This window comes from Macrobrachium rosenbergii, chromosome 1 (genome assembly GCF_040412425.1).
Source record: "Macrobrachium rosenbergii isolate ZJJX-2024 chromosome 1, ASM4041242v1, whole genome shotgun sequence".
Lineage (NCBI taxonomy): Eukaryota > Metazoa > Arthropoda > Malacostraca > Decapoda > Palaemonidae > Macrobrachium > Macrobrachium rosenbergii.
The window spans coordinates 3067956-3087233 of record NC_089741.1 but is presented as its reverse complement, the minus strand read 5'-3'; the positions used below and the strand labels follow the sequence as shown (position 1 = coordinate 3087233).

Here is a 19278-nt window from a genome sequence, read left to right as displayed (position 1 = left end):
CTTATCTTACACCTATGGCTTTTTTTACATCATTATAATGTATGTGACAATTTGTGCACTTGTATCCTTATATAACTCGGGTATCTTTTTCAATCCAAGCCTTAGTTTCTCTATGATTGTATGTCTAGATAGAGGGTATACCAAACTCACTTAGAATCTTGCTATGTTTTGAATTCCAGTGCTTCTAATGAAGCAGGGGATCTATGCAAAAGCAAACTGTTTAGTCTAAGAATTATGTAAAGGGTACTAGTTTGTCTCTCCTAATAGTTCATTTTTCTCTTCACCATAAAACAATTTACAAAACCTGCAAATCTGGATTTCTCTTTCATCAACAGGTGATCTACAATCCTATATCATTATTTGGTCATCCTATCTAGGAGTATGGCATATGACCTTGATAGCCAAACTCATTGCTTATGGCTTAACTCCCTCTCTAAAGTAATGTCAAAGTTTTATCAGGTATTTTTAAGTTTGAAGTATTTTACAGTGCTGCACCTGTCCCTTTCCTGATCTTCAGTACATTGGTGTCCTTCAAGAGTCTATTCTTACCAATAAACTATTGTTTTATTTCATAAATAATTTCTTCAAGTCCTTTCTTGCCCTACTAATTCACATAAAAATTACTGTACTCTTCATGATCTACCTTCCTCTTCTCACCAACACAAAATTATTCTCAATATCATTCAACTTTATGTAATGTTAACAATGTAGACCTTGAAGGCATTTCTGAATGGAGGCCACATAAGCTGCCTTTTTATTAATAACCAGGAATTTTCTTTCCATCTAATAGCCTTACTGCCTAAAAACAGTGAATATGAATCTGGATACTAAAGTCCTGATACACCAGAAGTATTGGGATTAGAAATAAATCATTTCATATACTGGAAGGGTTATATGATGGATCTGACTACTTCTGTTTATTCAAAAGTGTGTGTGCTTTCCAGTTCCCTCACATGCTTCTTCTCTAAACAGCAACTTTGTATCTATGTATCCATCCTTGACAGATCTGAAATAAATGTTTTCTGTCTAAGAAGTCTCTTGACTAGTATTTCCAACTTTAATTCACCTCATATCTAATGTAAGATTGCTACTATCTTGCGTTTTTACAGATTTTGCTTTGAGTGCTATCCCCAAGAGCCTCTTGATTATATGCCATATTCACTTTCCCATCCTTGTAGTACATGGTAAGATACCATAATCTGACATATACAGTGTATAAGTCATAAATTCAAGTCATTCATTTCGATCAGGTCTCCAAAAATTTAACCCATTGCGACTTTTTCAGTAATTTCTCAACTTCAATGTTTAACATATTCTACCTTTTTCAGTATTTCCCAAAACACTTTACCTGTCTCTTCACAAGAAGCAGCTCTGTAGACACTCAAAGGGTGTTAATTAATATACCAACTCCTCTTGAAAGACCGAACTCATGTTGGATAGCCATGCCTGTTGTGCCCTCTACTTCATAAAAAAAATTGTTTTGCAACCTCTAATATATTTCCTAAATGTAAAAGTAATGGTTTTTATTCTTGTGGTCGTGAACCATGATTTACTCTTAAGTCACATCAATAGCTAGAAAGCACCTCTATTATGCAAAATAAAAGTGATATCAAATCATCAATCACTCCCTCGCCAATAGCCACTTTCCAAAAACATTTCACAGAAATCCAAATTACCAGCCATTTCATAAGAGAAGATTAAAAGCACCACGGGGGGTAAATGTCATTGTAAATACGGAGCTATCAAGAAAAATGAGATACCTGAATCACAGAAGTCTTAGAATAGCATTAGCCTATCTGAAGGTGACAGTAATATTACAGATAAAGAAAACAATTTTACAGACATATGCAAGAAGTTAAAGATGGAGAACATATGTCAAGAATGTTGCAGTAACCGGAAATGTAAATGTAAATGTCTGGCAAGACAGAACTGGTCTAGAAAACATTCTTAGGTGTCTTTAGCATTGAAGGAAGGAAGCAAAGGGAAGAACATTACAGATTTTTGGCCCCTTTGTCAGACATCTATCATTAAGATTTAAAATCATCAAAAAAGTAAAAGCATGGACATGGCAAGCTATAGATGGAGTTCTGTTACCGGAACACACAAATATCATGGCAAGCTATAGATGGAGTTCTGTTACCGGACCACACAAATATAAGTTAATTATTCATTCAAGTCTTACAATTAACAAAAACTCATATGCAGATACGGTAATGATTCACCTAATTCTTACAAATTCCAACAAAATTTGTTACAACATATGGAGAGTATTTCATCTGTGTTATTGGTCATTGAATTCAGACCATAGAGTGTAACTGTTGAAACTAAAGCCGTGACAACCTACAGCCAAAAATGCTCTAATAAAAAAAATAATTGTCCTAACAAGTCCGCAAAACAGTTAGAAAACAGGTGAATGCTAAAAGAACTGAGGAACGTGAGAACAACAGTGCATGGTGCTAGAAATCTCATGTATCAACATTGTCATGAATTCCAAAAGGGGATTTCTGGGCCATCAAAGATCAAGAACTGAGAGAATCAAAGGAAACAGAATACAAGTTTTAACAAAAAATTTGAGATAATGTACCAAATCTCAGTGTGAGGGGAAAATGGATACTTAATTCTTTGTTGAGGGCAGCAGACATATTAATGAAAGAACAAGACATATCAAGAAAAAACAAGAGTCGCTCAAGGTAATTAAGAATTCTAAAGCCTGTGGTTCACTTCAGATGTATACTACATTCCTTAAGAATATATGAAGTGATGGAAGAGCATGGTTAGATATGCTGAGGAAAGATGTAAGAGAGGTAGTGTACATAGTGGAAGAATATGAAGAAATTAAAGTTGAAATAGAGATATCGGAACAATGGAAGCAGTATTTTGAAAACATTCTGAATAAAAAAAATGAACATGAACTGGAGGATGATAGTAGAATAGAGGGACCAAGAAGAAAAAATAAAAGCTGAAGGGGTTAAAATGGTCCTCGGAAAGATGGAAAATTGGAAAAAATCCAAGACGATCTAAAATAACAATTGAATTAATAAAACTAGAAGGACATCCAGTCATCAGCAAGCTTAGTTGAACATATGGAAACTTGATTATGGAAGAGATAGGTCCAGATGAGTGAAAAATATCCTTACAGTAAAGGCATACATATGAAAACGGGATACACTGCACTGTGGAAATTATAGAGGAATAACAATACTTGAGCATGCTATGAAAATATGGGAAGAGATAAGAGAGATCAACAGAAGCAGTCTTTATAATGAGGCAACTACAGAAAAAGTACTAAGCAAAGAGGAGGATAGTATACCAACTATTTGTCGATCCGAGGCAAAATATTAAATGGACATTACAAAGCAGAGGTTACCAGAGAGACTCGTTACGCTGGTAATGTTACTCTAACATATCACCGGATCTAAGTCAAGACAGTGGTGGTTGTATCATAGGAACTGAAGACAACTGTTGGTGCCCCTCATAAATAAGGGCTGAACCTTTTGCTGTTTATCATAATGGTGGAAGCGGATACAAAGTTCTGGAAATAGGACCCCTGGGGAATGGCTCCATGTAAATGACTGTGCCAATAACAGAATCTGCAGAAGAGGTGGTACAAAACCAACATTACCTAAAAAGAAAAAAAGCTTATGGTGACCGGGAAGGAAGCAAAGGAAATAGTATAATTACGAAAGTAACTCCGTGGTTGTTGTTGAAAAGGTGTTTGGGTGAACCCTGTAGTGTGTACCAGATGGTGTAACAAGAGGTTCTCAGGAACACAAAATATGTACATAGTAAGAGATTTTCAGTACCCAAAACGTATTACAAGAACAAATGGGAAGAAAGGACTCTTGAGAACCTTGCTGTGACTGTTGGCTAGGTCATAGATGAGGAAAAGCATTTCTGTTAACTTTGGGACACAGTGGACTGTAAAGCAGGAGTTGAGAGAGTAGTAAAAACATGGACACTGACAAAGAAATTGGATATTTTGCAAAGATGTGGCCATAGAATGGTAAGGTATACGGCTGGAGTAAGGTGAGATCTTATTTTACAAACGAGGACTTGGTAAAGAGATACGTTATCAAGAGGTTGGAAAAAAGAATGAGTTCTCAGATTAAGATGGTTTGGACAAGAGGGAGAAGGGATGAGAAACAGCTGGTCAGAAAAGTAGTTGATATGGAAGTACAGTAGCAGGACGGAGACCTTTAGGAAGGCCCAGGAAACCATGGAAAATGGGGACAGATGAAGGCCTAGACCTCATTAGAAGTTTAGGCAGTAACAGCACAAGGCAGGAAAAAGTGGAGAGAACTTATTACATGTCTAATCCTATGAATATGATGAAAATGAAAAATATGTTGTGGAATGCAAAATTAAAGAAGTATTCCACCAGTCTAGTCACCCTTCTTGTAAAGAGGTTTATTAAACATAAACCTATTTACAAGAAGGGTGACTAGACTAGTGGAATGCTTCTTCTGTTCCATGCTTAGAAGGTATAAGAGAGGGTACATGGAAAGATATATGAGAGGATACATGAAACACTACTAAAAGGATGTGTTTAACCAAAGCCTGTGAAAGGCAAAGAAGTTCTCGAATTGCAAGAGTGACTTAAAAAATGAGCTTTAAAAAAAGAATAAAATAAAGATGAGTACATTGCATTTTTAGGTTTAGAAAAAAACATCTGATTGCGTAGAAGGGCAAAAATATGGGATAGTATGAATCATGAGCATTATTAAACTCCAAAAAACTGCAGAGAGCAGTTTATGCTGTTTAGCAAGATATTAAATATCGACTGGAGACATGCTTTGAAAGTGATGAAGGGTCTGATGCAAGAGCAGGCCATTATTCAATCATGATTGTCATTCGACATATCCTTATAAAAATATATTACAAAACTTTGACCTACTTTATACAGATGCACAATGCGACAGAACAATTACGAAAGAAAATTTTGGAAGAATGGAAAGCCATCCAGACACCTAACGACATTAAAATGGATGAAAAATAGACAAATGTTGCTTACAGGAACACCTACAAAAGTAAACTATTTGTCATAGGTCACGTTCACTATAAGTATAGAAATTTAATATATCTTGTAAGTATAGAAATTTAATATATCTTGAAACGATGTTTATTAATGGCACCGATTATCAGCTTAAAGTATTTAATAGAATTATCAGGTTTATTAATATTCTTCACCTTCTATACCCTTTAATAAAATATGAAGCAATACCAGAATACAGCATACTGTATACATCAACATTCGGAACAGTTCTAACTTACGACCAAGAGTCTCAGACACTTGCATACTACAGTACAATCCAACTAATGCAGCTGAGATGAAAAGGATTAGACTGATGGAAATATCATAAGGATGGACTCATACAAAAAGAGACTGGAATATGGAATATACTGTAGTATTCTGGCCAAAAGCCAAGCGCTGGGACCTATGAGGTCTTTCAGCGCTGAGAGGAAAATTGTGAGTAGAAAGGTTTGAGAGGCGTAACAGGAGGGAAACCTCTCAGTTGCACTATGAAACATTTGTTAGGAGAGGACGGAAAGTAAGATGGAAGTAAGCAAATATGAATGAAGGTACAGTAAAAGGAATGGAAGGGGGGTTACAGCTAGAAGCCGAAGGGATACTGCAAAGAACCTTAAGTAATGCCTACAGTGCACCGCATGAGGTGCACTAATGGCACTAACCCCTACGGGAAGAAAGAGATTGAAGCTGAATGATGTTTTGAAGTTCACTGGGAGGGACACGCTCAGGTGGTTTGAGCATGTAGAAACTGGAAGATTTTTGATAAAGAGATCATTACAATGAACACTGGAGAAATGAAGGTGCACTTGGAAACCAAAAAAGAGATTGAAAGAAATACTAGTACAGCTGTGAGCAAGAGAGGCTATTCTTGAAATCAGATTGAGGAGAAAGGTTACATAAGGAATAGCATTCTTGAAGTAGAACAACTGACCTAGTGTGAGGTTATAGGCCAGGTTCCAATGCATTAGTACCAAAAATAATTAAAAACAGAAATATATGCAATACTAAATCTCATGATTCAATACAAAACTGACAAATGAAACAAGACAAATAAACTTATTGACAAACCGCTTATTAACAGTGATTTTTTTAAATCAAGGAAATGGAAAGCCCTCATGTAGGGATCTAAAATTTCCAGAGGTAAAGAAGTAAACAGATGGAACTGATACGCTATGCAACTTGAAACTAGCATTCCAGAACTGCTACATAAACTGGGGAGGGCAGTTATGAAGAGTTTACAATGAAAAGGCAGAAATACAGAGAAAAAGTATAGCATTGAGAAAAAAGAAAGGCATTCTCCTGATAATTTACCAAGCTTATTATGGTCTAATTAACCTCTCCACCACCTGAAACACAAGAATTAACATAACAAAGGAAAGTGTAATCAAGAGTATTGTCAAGAACAAATGATTACTGCTTGCAGTCATCCTAATACAAAATATATGGAGTTTGGGATATAATACTAATCACCTTGGACAGTAAATTATCATGTTAATTTAGTAACATTGGTGAACGGAAGTCATGATTTTTCTCTCTGTTTCTGCGAATGATAAAAAAATACATAGCAATAGAAAAACTCCAACGAAATGTGAAACGACTGAGCCAATTTAACTCTGCTAAACATTTTGAAGAAAACTTTGCAATTTTCTTTTGGCACTGATACAGGAATACTTACAGAGATAATATGAAAATAAGACAATGGTTTTAATTTTTTAGAACTTAGTTCATCATGCATAATATGTTATAGATCAATACCTCATGCTTCAACTTGCCGACAGCATTAGTTTTTTAATCCCTTAGGATCTGGCATTGGATATAAGAAAAACAATTTGAAGAGAAATAACTATGGAAGCTAATGCAGAAGACTCCATAATAACATTTCACAAAAAATTACAACTATATACATTACCTACTAATGAAATATAATTGAAAAAATCAACTAAAAATTATTTATAAAATTTTTATAATTAGTATTTGACAAAGACTGTGCTGCTGATCTTGATACACCTGCCACCTCAAGGTTTATTTTACCCTGTATCTTGGAAAGGAAAATGCTGATTGCACCTTTGGCTTTAAAGCACTTGTTCACGGAAAATTTGCTATTTTTTAAGCTTTAACTTGAGGTATGATCCTTTGAATTGTGTCCCATATCACCTTAGCAACACTTACCATTACGTTATGAATGTAGCATAAACTATAGTAATTTCTATTTTGAGTGTTGCTACTCCCTAACAAATACATCTTACCGGGCTTGATATGAGGGCCAATGGTCTTTGCGCATTATTTACTATACAAATAAGTACTCATTAACTGTAAAAGAAATTTCTGAAGATAAAATTCATTACCTGCTCTTATGAAACATTTAGGCAAATCTCTAAAAGAAAAAAAGGTTAACTTACACCTATAATGTAAATGGAACTAAAAATTGTGATCTTACCTGTCACCATCACGTAATTTTCTAAATTGCTCTACAAGTAAGCAAAGGAATGTTGGTCCAACTCGTGCTCCTTCAAGGCGATCTTCTAATAATCCTCCAACCCAAACATCAACATTGCCTACAAAATGTATGGGAAAAATGCTTCCTTAGTCCCTAGTACGTGAGTTGTAGAAATGAAAATATAAATTAAAGAACTCCAGTTACTACAAACTTCTTGCCAAACAATAAAATAGAAGCTAAGTTTTGTGGCCATCTGCACTTGCTGACATCATGCACAGTAAATTTTGTATTTTCCTCTCAGGATTTAACATACAGTGCAAGACGGCATGTGGTTTTCTTCTAAAAGCTTTCTTTTCAAATACTGTGCAGTAGTTTCGATCAAAACTGAGATACGTATACTGGTGGCAGAATGAATAAACAAAAGAACTATCAAAATATGACGAAACATAATTTTACAGCTTGAGCAAGAAATGATAAGGTATAAGGATTACGGTGCTGGCAATAAAACCAGTAAGTCAAGAGATCGGTGAGTGGAGCTTTTGCAGAAATAACACAAACGAGCCACCGACGAAAGTGATACAAAAATATTTAAAATTTCCAAAGTGCATCAAAAGAAAACAACAGTTCAGATATGGTGTACTTTGTTCATGATTATTTTAGTGACATCTTGATGAGGCACATTACGCTATTTTTGGACACCAATCACGGCAGTAACTGCCGTAATCCATTATTATATTTGCCATAACATTTACTTAAAGTCTGTGACACAGCTGACTGGAAATGCGACTGATTTTGAGGATTTCATAAAGAAGCAAAATAGAAAAGGAAGATGAAGAGAAAATGATTGAAGAACAGTAGGAGGGAAATTTCTATTAATAGTCCCATGCTGGAAGATTTCCACTAGAAAGAAGGAAAGAAAAATGCAAAGACATTAAGGCACTCCGCACTTTCCTACAGTATAGTGAAGTAATAGGAGCAAGGAATCAGCAACTTTTTTTTTAATTTAATGCTTTCTTTACAAATATGTTGTAAACATCGATTCATCACCAGAATTACCAATAAAGGCTATGCAATCCACAAAGAGTTATAACTAAATTGAGCTCCAACAGTGTCAGTAGAACTGCCATCAAACAAAAATGAAAAATTATGTAGAAAATTAGAGAGAAAAATAAGCAAAGTGTATCTTGGAGCCCCATTTAGGGAATCCTTATTAAAATATACCCTTGATATCAAAGTAGAATAGCAGAGAAAGGCTGTAGAAAGAAAGAATAGAAAAATAAGTAGATTCAATTTGGGATAATTTCCGTCATGTCTTAGAACAGATGAATAATAATTAGGCATTATCTGTAAAGAACATCCCATTTTTAATCATTCTAATAATAATTTATGGTCAGTCACTCACCATGATTAATGATACAGTTCATACAAACGCTTTTTTGCGTTTGTTGTACATATGTTAACGAATTTTAACTGTCAATATGTTGCTTTCTACCAGATACAGTGGAAATTATATTACCACTCTTTAACCTAACTAGGAAAATACTTTCTGAACGAAAAGTTGAAATATGTATAATTACCTTTGTGTGCAGTGAACCAATTATGTGGGGCAACACACAATTATGATGTACAGTAAAGTATAATCTGTATTCTTACTAAGGGAACACAGGGAAAGGAGGTTTTCAGGAATCATACCAGTGGAAGATTTGAACTTCATAGTTGCATCCCTTGAGCTCCTAATGCATTCCTTAAACTATATTGACAAAAAATATCAAAGGAAATTGCTAAATAAAGAGATGATGTACATATAATAGCGCCGAATATGCTATAAAAACTCAGTTTTTATAGCATATACATTTACAAGTACTATTTTCAGCTAATGTTTTTTGTACAGTACTGACATGTAAACAATTAAATATTATGTCTGTGTGGTTATGAGTCACGGTCCATCTGTAATATTCAAACAGAACATCAAAATACCAAAATAAAATTAAATTGTTATGACATACTTCAAAGAATATTTAGTAGTGGCCTTACATTTTCCAGGACCTTAATTAATATAAGTGTCTTCTGTAAGAATCCTATTTTATAAACTGATGATTTTTTTTTTAATTTGATTGTGAAAATTTACATACAGTACTAGTATGTACAGTATATATCATTGAAAGTTGGAAGCTGCACTTCCAATTGTTAACTGCTAGTTTGATCCACTAATCTGTTCTTTAACTCAGTTTATGATAAAAAATAAAATCCTTGTAATTAATCAATGACCACAATAACGACCATCACAAGTAGAGAACCTCAATGCAATGATAGGAAAAATTAACAGAAAACGAAATAATATTATACTGTATGTCTACAGATTAATACATATGCAGGAACAATTAACTACTTCTGGTACCATTACAGCAGTTACTAAAATCTTGGATTTTTTCTTTTGCCTCTTATTCTATATTATGCATATATAAACGGAAATGCTTGTTTTAGGCTAAAGTAACCAAGGTAACTCATAATCTCATCAGCATGAAAATAATGAAGCACAATCTACAACCTGTTTAAACTAGCTATGATCGAAAAAATATAGTGAACATATCTATTCCAAATTTAGATTTCAGTGTATTTCAGTGTCTGGGCACTGTAAAATCTAATTCTCTCAGAACAAAGTGCAAAATTCACAGACAGCAGGATAACAGGGCATAACTTTAGAGTGGGAAGGAGGAAATGCAGTAAAAGTGGTAGAATTCCTTATCATACTAATTCCAAATCAAATCGGCAAGATAAATAGAAAAGATAGGGATGAAATTGTGAATTACATTAAACAACCTAAAGTACTACTTCTTTTCAGCATTATAACTTAGTACAGGTGAAAACATCAACTCGGTTTAACTTATACGAATGATGGAATATAAATTTTGTCACTTACCTGGATGACCATACAACTGTTTGAGTTTTTCTCGGATTTCTGGTGAAGTTATATCTTCAGCTAGTTCGTCAAAGTCTTCAGGTACAGAAAGGTTGCAAACTTGTCGCCATTCAGTATAACCAGGGAGAGCGTGATCTCTACCTCTTTGGATATTTAGTGAGGCAAGGTCAAGTGCTACCTCATGAGCTGCACGAAATAACTTTTCCGTGAGCTCGGTGTTAAGGAACTGTCCAGGTATCTGAAATAAAATTTTTCCAATGTAATTTGAATGTGATGATATTAAATTTAAAAGTGCGGCAACAAACAGTGAATGTAGCATCAATAAGAAAACACCAATTCATGTACATATAATTTCCAAATAAACACCTAACTAAATAAAAGAAGTATAATGTAAATTAAGAAATAAATTATAATGCAAATTATAAATTAGCATAGTTTTATTACAGAACTTTAGTCATGAAGTATATACCGACTGCTTTCACAATTTTCTGTTGCTTTACAAAAAACTGAAGTTTAGATTCTGCAAGTCATCAGACATATACAGTTCATACATGATTATGATGGGCAAGATGGTAAATGGGGGCTTAAGCTTTGAGGAGGAAGTAAATTCTTCAAATGTGCAGAGATACCATTTCTGATTAATTGAGTCTGTGTCAATGGAAGTGTGAAATTTTCTTATAGCAAATCATGTAAAAATGAAGAGCATTTAATTCCAAAATGTACTAAAATATTTAAAAGAACAAGAGCTCTATCTCCTATAATCAGGGCTTGAATGTAAAAACTATGTCTCTTTTATGGTTTTTGAATTAGTACGTTTCTCACCAATGACTTTCATTTATTCCTTTAATATCAAATCAAATACACACAAACTTACCGAACCTGCTACTTTTGGCATAACAGTTACCAAATGGTGCAAGCAAAATATAACTGACAAAACAGTGGTTTACAACATTATGAAAGAGATCTTGATTTTGCTTTACGCATGCGGATGCTACCAGCAATAAGATTTTTCAGGGATAGTAATCTGAGTTATTATGTGATAAGAACACTTTCATGAAGCACAAGAGGTCTTTAATTATTTTGAGGACACATGGATTCGACGGCCAAAGAGAAGGAATGCTCGACGTCCACCTCTCTTTCCACATGAGATGTGGAATTTGTACTTTAAAGTTCTTAATGGTTTGCCCAAGACAAACTAATCAATCGAAGAATGGCATCAAAGATTTAAAACTAAATTTGTTCCTCATCACACCAATATATATAACTTTATCAAGTTTCACAGAAAGAACGAAGTTTCAACAAGGCTCAAATAAGGCAGTATGCTGCTGGAAAGCATATAGAAAGTCTTGTTCAAATTTTGATCCCGATAATATTATTTATTATGTGAGTGGAATTGCCAACAACTTTTCTTTTTAACTTTTAATGGAGTCTTTTTAGCAAATTAATTTTTAATGAAGTCCTTTTAATTTATAAAGGAAGTCCTTTTAGCAAATATTTTTTATACATTATGAATTAAAATCGGCCTATTTTTCAGTCTTATAATTTTGCACTCACTACAGATTCATCAAAAAGCCTAATGCACTTCTAATTATGTTCCCTTAGTAGCCAAATGTAGACAAATCGTATTAGATTCACCGCATTTCACACAACTACTATAGACAAACTGTTCAGAGAAAATGCTTTGGATACATCTTATTCTAGACACATTCCATAGATCCGACCGAGACAGCTATATAAGTAAGACTTCTTTAGGTTCAATTCTCCATGATAAGTTGACAGCATTTTTATCTTGCTACCATTGTCTCCTCCACTCCTGATCTGCAATGAAGCATGATGCATAATTTCACCCCCCAATCAGCTCAGCAGTCTAAAGAGTATTGCTGATCTTCGTTCCACAACAACCATTATCCTCCCACCATTTTTTCCAAAGGCTCTACCCAATCCATCCTGATGACAAAATCAAGAGGGAGAACTATCGAGTTCTCTAGGACTATTTTGCCAAAATCTGGCCGAATCATGGTGGAAGAGACACCAGTAATGGCAAGGTTCACCTGTTCCATTTCAGTGAAAATTATGTTGCATTCCACAACTCTGGCAAAACACTTAAGGAAATTTATGCTGAAGCACAAGTACATGAAACTGGGTGGAGGCCAGTATTCACAACAGCCCTTTCAGTGACCTCCTATTTCTTTAATAATACCCAAGGGAGGAGACTTCCTAGTTTCCATTAACATTCAATATATTTCCATGTACCAGTTCACAGTCCTCTTAAATATTCCTTGATTTCATATTAATTTTTCCATAGCACCAATAATTTTCAAATAGGATATGGCCTTAGTTGCAGTGGTTACACTTCCAAGGAATTCAGTTGTGAAAGTAATTTTATGGCCTTTGGTGGGCCACTCTTCCACTTGACTTTACGTATTAGATTCACCAGTATGGTGAACTGAAAGTTCAGATCATCTGCAGGTTCTTTGGTAGTAAATGAATACCAGTCTTTCAATTACTCTGGCCTCCTCCAAAATCTGGACAAATTCAAATTCATGTTCAGCATCTTGTTCTCTCGGTTTTAATTTCCTTACCATTTTGCCCAACAGCCATCTAACAGGTGAGAGTATGCCAAGTTAATGGCTCCCCATCAGTGTATCTCTTGCGAGGCGCTGTAGGCATTACATTACGTAGGTTCTTTGCAGTGTTCCTTCAGCCCATTGCTGCAACCCCCTTAATTCCTTTTACTATACCTCCGTTCATATTGTCTATTCCATCTTACTTTCCACCCTCTCCTAAAAATTATTTCAGCATTATTTTCAGTGCTGAATGACCTCATAGGTCCCAGTGATTGTCCTTTGGCCTAAATTTTATATTCCAATTCCAATTCCAAGTTAATGGCATCCAGCTCACAAAATGAGCTGTATCCTTAAGTAAATGGGCAGAATAACAAATTTATGTACATTTTCTTAGCTGATAGCAGTATCTTAATCAGAATGTATTTATACAAAATCACCATCTAAATGAGAATGTATTTATACAAAATCAAACAATAAATTTTGTATATATACAAACAAGTGTTGACATGAGAAACCTCCTCCCATCCCTGCCATGGATGCCTCACTTAAATGTAAGTTTCATAACAAATAGAGGGGAGAGAGCTTACAAAAAGAGCACCTTTCCACACGAAGAAGAACAAAAACGTTCCTCTGAATAAATTCTTAGTTTGTTGTTCCTTTATACCAAAGAGATAAGTTCTATTTAAATTTCTGTTTATTTAACAGCGTCACACCATGTGCAGTCAATAGCATCGCACAGAAAACAATATAATGGAATAAAACTGTTCTATTTCATTTCCTATTTACTGTATGATTTATGCTAGTTAACTTTTACTTATACTTAAAATGTTACATTAAACTGAATTGGGTTCAGCAAATTACTTATCACATGATATTTATAACAGTAACATAAAATGACTATACTAAAGTGAAATGTTAAATATGGATTTAACACTGATCATATTGCTAGAAGTATCTGTATACATGTATTAACAAAAATGATGTATGCCTCACCTTTAGTTTAGCTGGAGTGGCAAAAAGGCCTCTAAGGAGAGGGTCAATACCTCCTTCCTGTACAATACGCCACGGGCTAAAGAAAGCCTTGTGCAGAGGTAAATGGCCTTCAGCTATAGGCTGGAATGTAGCATTCAAGCGATGAAGGATTGGGTTGATTAATGAGTGCCCAAACCTGAAATTTTCAAGGAAATATTGATGGAACCTGTATCACAAAAACACAAAAAAACTTGTATGGTAGCTACAATTAATACCCTACCTTCAGACCATGTTACACATAAACTCTTGAGTATATGTAATGTGTACTGTACATATATTGAGAGATCAGTGATGTTGAAAATTTAGTACTGGATAACTTGGCTTACATAATAGAAATGGAGTATATTTTAAAGGTAGCTAGGTTTAGTTCAAATATTCTTCATGCTGCTCTATTCGATTGCTTAAGTTTATAGATATCCACTCTGCTTACAGATTAATTTTAAAAGGAAAACAAATTTTCTAATGTATGAGCACATGATCAATGGTAACTTTCTGCAGATCAAATGTTTAGATACACAGTGCCTATGCCACGTGATCTTAACATTATAATCAATTTTCCCAAGTTTCAATCAGGAAGATGAATAAGCTTGCACTTGCTAAAATGTGTTGTCTATGATTTAAATAAAAGAAAATGGTGGAATCTACAGGTTTCTGAGGATCTATATTCAATATGATGGCAGAGGCAGATAGAAGAGTTTATTCACTCCAATTTTCTCTACGAGTATACCACCTCAAAACTCTTGGATCTCTAATTTCACCCATACTAACTTTTTAAGGACATCTTACTCACGATTACATTTTTATAGTGTAGTCGCTTGTTTCGTCCTCAAGGAGTTACCCTTCCATGGTCTACCAGAGCTCCATGGTGACCAAATTAATATCAAAGAATTCTCTTTTAGCTGGTCTTGTGGCTGGGCATTGTGTCATAATGATAAACACCACAAAACATGATGGAGTATGTAATGGACTCAAAGACAAGAGAGCACCTTCCCTTATCTTCAGCGAAGCTGTACCCAGTTTTCCAACATCGAAACCTGCATGTGTAGAAGTGATTATCACGCACGTGCATCCGCCATATTGTCGACAAACGGACCAGCACAGGACCAGGAAGCCATTACCCTTTTTGGTCAAGCACAGTATTGTTTACTGCAAGTCAGAGCTCCGTAAAATCAGCTTTTTGGTTCTCTGATTTCAAAGTGAGGATCATGGAAACATCTAAAATTGCAAGTTAAGTGCCTAACTTTAAGTTCCAGTTAAAGTTTTAGTTTTAAACTGTTGGATTTGGTAATTAATTTGTGTATGAAAGCCGGAAACCAGAGTTTCTTGCTAGCACATGGTCGGCACCTACTCATGATCACTGATCGCTGATTGTAAAAAGCACACATTGTTTTAAAGAATTTGTCATTCTAGTTAGATGTTTTAACCAAAAGAAGTGTTCCACAATTTATCATTAATATAGATAATCCTTTCAGATAACAATGTCTACAATAGTCTAGGCAGTAGCCTACTTCAGATTCAGTGAGAATAATTTAGAATAGATTAACAGTGGATGTTGTCTGTAGCTTATAACCTAGGCTTACACATCCTTAAGTGTGAACTAAATAACCTGGATTAGGTAGTAACCTGAATTAAGGTAAGTATGAACCTTTTAAGACATACCCTATTATGGGCCTAGGTAGCAGCTAGTTTATACCAAGGAACCTAGGATTAGATAATAACAATAATCTGGTCAAAATAAAATGGTAGTCTGGCTATAAGGCTACAGATTAGTGAAAATTTGTTACTTGTATATAGCCTGTACACTTAAGCATGACCTAAAGAATCCAGGATTAGGCAGCACCTTATATTAGGTTACGTGATAACCTTCACGAAACATCCCATTATTAAGAACTAGATGATGAAATAGTAATCTGTGCTAGATGAGATGGCAGACTAGCTTTAAGGCTACATATTAAGCCAGTTGCATTTTATGTAAAGACAACCAGTTAAACCCATGCCCTTAAGTATGAATTAAATAATCTGGATTAGAAAATAACTTAGGTAAGTCACTGTTGTATATAGTAGACCAAATAGCCTAGGACTGGATATAAACAACAACCTGGGTTAGACAAAAATGGTAGCCTAGCTATTATGGTTGCATATTAGCAAGTTTCTGTTTTTATATAGCCTTTACATTCAAGAGTGATCTAAAATAATCTGGATTAGGCAATACCCTATACCAGGCTAAGAGGGAAAATTTAGGAAATATCCTATTATTGGTCTAAGCAGTAGTTTAGTCCAAATATAATAGGATTAGATATAAACAGTATCCTAGGTTTCGTAAAATAACCTAGTTTTTTACGACTCAGTAGCCTATCTGTAAGGCTACATATTAATGGAGTTCTTATGTAACTTATATCCGTAACGGTGATATAAACCTACATTAGGCAGTAGCCTAACTATATTAAGTAGGAACCCCTTTCAAGGAATATCCTACTATTAGCCTAAAACAGCAGTGGCTGAATATCATATATAAGGGTAGTCTTGGCTAGATAAAACAGAAAACTAGGTTATAAGAGGGTTCTTTTCTGTATAGTTTATACCCTTAAGTGTTTTAAATAAGCCTAGAATAGGCAGTGGCCTAAAATAGGTTAAGTGAGAACCCTCTAAGAAATCCTCTATTCTTACCTTAATGTAGATTATGCTAGGAGCATTGACCTAAGCCATATAAAACAGTAGCTTGGGTTAATTAAACAAATTAGTTCATAGCAGGTAGTCTGAATGGCATGACATTCAGAATTAAATTTCACATAGCCACTGCAAAAGGACTAACAGTGTATAAGTAATACAGCCACATAATGGAGTCAAAACTTGAAAGATATAGCTTTATTATCGCCCTTCATCCTCAGACATCTGCAACGAGAATGTGACCAAACCTCAAGTACTAAATACATCATATTTACCTTGCAGGTAAGAATGAAGAATTTTAGTAAGTGTTATATATACTAACACATCAGCGGCAACTATGTCAGTTATGAACGCAGCAGACAAATGGACCCTGGCATACATAGACAACGCTACACCTAACCTACAAACCTAAAAGACAACACCTAGCATTAACAGACGAAGTCTACCCGAAGTCGAAGACAATCTCAATTGGATGCTTTCAACACACTCAAACCAGCATTCTTCCAGTGCTGCGCCAAGTCGGGAGCGTCAAAAGGACAAATAGTTTGGTTCAGAGTAAAAAAGAGCTCAAGTAGGTCTATGCAAATATAGCCTACATCAGGGAACAAGGTAGGAGTTGTAAGAGTAAACAACGAAATAAGGTGGTTTAGCATAGATAGAAATTTAGTAGGAATTCATGAACTAGGTTTGAAAGAATCTAATATAGCCTAGCCTAGGTTCAAAGCTCCCATTGTTAGCCTAAGTACAAATGCTTCCAAGTTCCTAGCCTAACCATAAGTTCAAGTACCTAGCAGCAAACATGCCGACAGATATCAAAGGTGTAGACTGCTTTAGTATCTCAGAGGATCCTAAATCAGTGGGTACAAGATGGAAACAGTGGATAGGTAGTTTTAAGATTTACCTAGAAGCACTAGGGAAAGTTGATAAAAAGCAGCAGAAGGCTTTATTGCTTCATACTGCAGGTAAGGAAGTTCAGGAAGTATACAAAATTTGAATCTAATAAATAGTTCATTGGAGGACACAATTGAAGGGCTTACGAACTATTTTGCTCCTCAAGTCAATAAATACTTGAGCGTCATTAGTTCATACAAGCATCACAAGACTCAGGTGAGTAAATAGACTCTTTTGTGACTAGGTTAAAAAAATTAGCTGCTACTTGTGAATTTGCTGATACAGAAGAGAGGTTAATAGAGAGATTTATAGAAGGAAGTAACTCACACGAGCTACAAAAGCAGTTGCTACAAGTAAAGAAACTAACCTTAAAAAAAAGTTATGGCAATAGCAAGAGCATTAGAAACAGTTAATTATCAATCGAATGTCATTGCAGGTAAGACTCAAAATGACAGCAATAGCCAGGTTAATCATGTAGCCTATAAAAAGAGTTACCAACATTCAAAGGAAGGGCAAACACATCAAAAGTAGCCTAAACCTTAGAGCGTTTAAGTTAACATAAATATTTAATAAAATGTATTACAGCTACACACTTGTAATCAAGTTAACCTGTAATATGGAATATACTAACTATATAAGGGACTACAGACAATCAATACTAACTAGTTTCTAATAACAACTTGTTTTGATATCGCTACAGGGGTGCCATTATGCAGGACCATCAGCTCAAGTGTTCTGCAGCAAATTACTTGGTTCGTTTTTTGCCAGTGGGTACGGCCCATACCACCTGGCATCAGTATAGTCCTCGTAAAAAACAAGGAAAATTTGCTTGGTCTCCAGATATGTGCAAAATTTGTAGTATGCTCCTGGCAGCAAGTTTAAAGGATAAAACAGCTCGTTTTATGCTGCCTTGATGGGTCCTATGGTTCAGTAGGGGTGAGGAAGTGGGAGATTATATCTTTCCAGCAGAACTCCAGCAGCAGATATTTAACCCTTTTTCAGAACAAGATCTACGTTTGGGCCAAAACCCCGTAACATCAGTCCCCAATACCTCCCAGGTTAACCCCACGGAGGAAGTAGAGGAATCTGTACATGGGGTGACATTCTTACTAAGGAATATGAAATAGACATACCACTGAAATGACCCTGCTGAACCCAGAGGGATTTGGGACACAAATTTCAGCTAACCATGGGAGAAACCTTCCAGAAGGAATTCTATCCCCCTTGCAGCTATCAGAGCTGAGCAGTATCCATACCCAAAAAGGGATACTAGGATCCACAGTAACTCACCCAGGTCTTCTGCCCCCTGGGCAACAGGCAATTACAGTTCGGTTGTTGATGCTCAGTCAGATTACACAAGCTCCCCAAAAGGGATAAACAGTTTGCGGCATTTGATCAATTCCATAAGGAAATTATGAGTAACATCAAAGATGTCCTTGCCACAGAATGGCAATATATAATGGACATAATACATGATTCCGAACAGGAAATTAAGGAAATTAAGTCAGTCATGTACACCCCAAAGTATAAAACTGCAGCATCCTGTAACCAAAAAATGAGAGTGGATACAAATTCTGTCCAAACAAGGTCTAATGTTAGAATTCCTACTGGAAACAACAAAATAGCCAGTTCAGACAACAAGACTTCAGATCAAAACATAATAGGGGCTCCAATACTCACCCCTGATGATACTGATAATCCTTAGCGAGACACCTCAACATGCATTTTTTTCTCT

At 35.3% G+C, this 19278-nt stretch overlaps 1 protein-coding gene across 3 annotated transcripts in view; it reads right to left on the bottom strand.

The window, feature by feature from the left end:
* Positions 1-19278, bottom strand: part of Pxn (Peroxidasin) — a 742345-nt gene that overhangs the window by 9498 nt on the left and 713569 nt on the right. For all 3 annotated transcript variants that reach the window (XM_067108369.1, XM_067107823.1, XM_067107108.1), the window contains 3 exons: positions 13947-14121; positions 10387-10624; positions 7467-7584 (listed from right to left, as the gene is read on the bottom strand). In XM_067108369.1, the coding sequence (XP_066964470.1) occupies positions 7467-7584; positions 10387-10624; positions 13947-14121 (531 nt within the window). The remainder of the gene's footprint in view (positions 1-7466; positions 7585-10386; positions 10625-13946; positions 14122-19278) is intronic.